Source organism: Pinus tabuliformis, chromosome 1_1 (assembly GCF_031772625.1).
Source record: "Pinus tabuliformis cultivar Carrire ecotype Pingquan chromosome 1_1, CPIR1, whole genome shotgun sequence".
Lineage (NCBI taxonomy): Eukaryota > Viridiplantae > Streptophyta > Pinopsida > Pinales > Pinaceae > Pinus > Pinus tabuliformis.
Genome location: NC_142297.1, coordinates 994517745 through 994518838, shown reverse-complemented (window position 1 = coordinate 994518838; position 1094 = coordinate 994517745). Strand labels below are relative to the sequence as shown.

At 42.6% G+C, this 1094-nt stretch overlaps 1 protein-coding gene across 1 annotated transcript; it reads right to left on the bottom strand.

The window, feature by feature from the left end:
- Positions 1-406: 406 nt before the first annotated feature.
- Positions 407-835, bottom strand: LOC149217921 (protein SRC2-like). The gene has a single exon (XM_089390408.1). It carries the CDS (start codon positions 833-835, stop codon positions 407-409), a length of 429 nt encoding a protein of 142 aa, XP_089246534.1.
- Positions 836-1094: the final 259 nt, after the last annotated feature.

Genomic DNA, 1094 nt, shown 5'->3' with positions numbered 1-1094 from the left:
CCTCTTATTGCAGGCTTCGCTTATACCAATGCAAAAATGTGGTGACAAGTTATATTTTATCCAAAGTCTGGAAAATTATGGTGACAAACATGAAACTTAGGTGCATGTAAAGTTTATTATATAGCTGACACCTCTCACCTCTCACGCAGCTGGCTACCACCATCTGCCACCTCTCAGGTAGCTGGCTACCACCGCGTCTCAATTTCTTGCCACCAAACAAAATATGAAATTAGTCTTTACCATATGCGGAGGAAGGTTTCTGGTGAGACTGTTGTTGGATAGGCTTCAGAGCCGAAGTCTGAGAAATGACGGCCTGGGTTGGACAGGATTCCTCATCAAATCTCTGAAATCCACAGCCCCATCAGTTGTAGGGTTGAATCTATTCATTCTGTGAAGATCCACTCCATCAAAAATCAAAAATCATGATGCCAAGGTTGAGAATGCCCTGAGGGGCATGTCCAGAAGGACGACGGACCTGCTGTGCCGAGAAGCTCATCCCGCTGGATTCTGGGATCCCGTAGTCCTTGAGGAAAGTGGAAAGGAAGACCCTGACAGTGCCTACAAGCTTGTCCTTGAGGCCACCCACACAGTATATCTCCACCATCACAGCAGAGGTTTCACTGCGCAGCAAACGCTCTTCCACTCTGAAAATGACCTTTTCGTTCCAGGTAGGGTTTCCGCCACTTGTTCTGTTAATTTGTGTCGTCACTTTTTTCTCAAAATTGATCCAGACAACACAGTAGGTCTGCATCTCCTTCATGCCAAAAAGATGCATCTCCTTGAGATCTTGAGCCGAGATGATGTTAAGCTCCAGCTGTGTGTAAGCTTCCGCCATGATGTGAATGAATATTTAGAGATCACGCTGATTGAAATTACAGAAGAACACCATGCATGAAATCTTCTGAAATCTAAGACGATTGAAATATAATCATTCATATATTTTCAATTAATCCCAATTCTGTATGTATATTGATAAATGATATATACAATGAATATATCCCCTGTAACTAATGAAACATGAACAAGCAGATCGTAAAGTTACCTGGCTGAGTGGTGAGGTATATTTATTTATTTCTCTGTTCGAGCTTAGAGAT

Bases quoted from the DNA above. Each gene is read 5' to 3' on its own strand.
- LOC149217921 (XM_089390408.1), bottom strand. From the start codon at position 835: ATGGCGGAAGCTTACACACAGCTGGAGCTTAACATCATCTCGGCTCAA.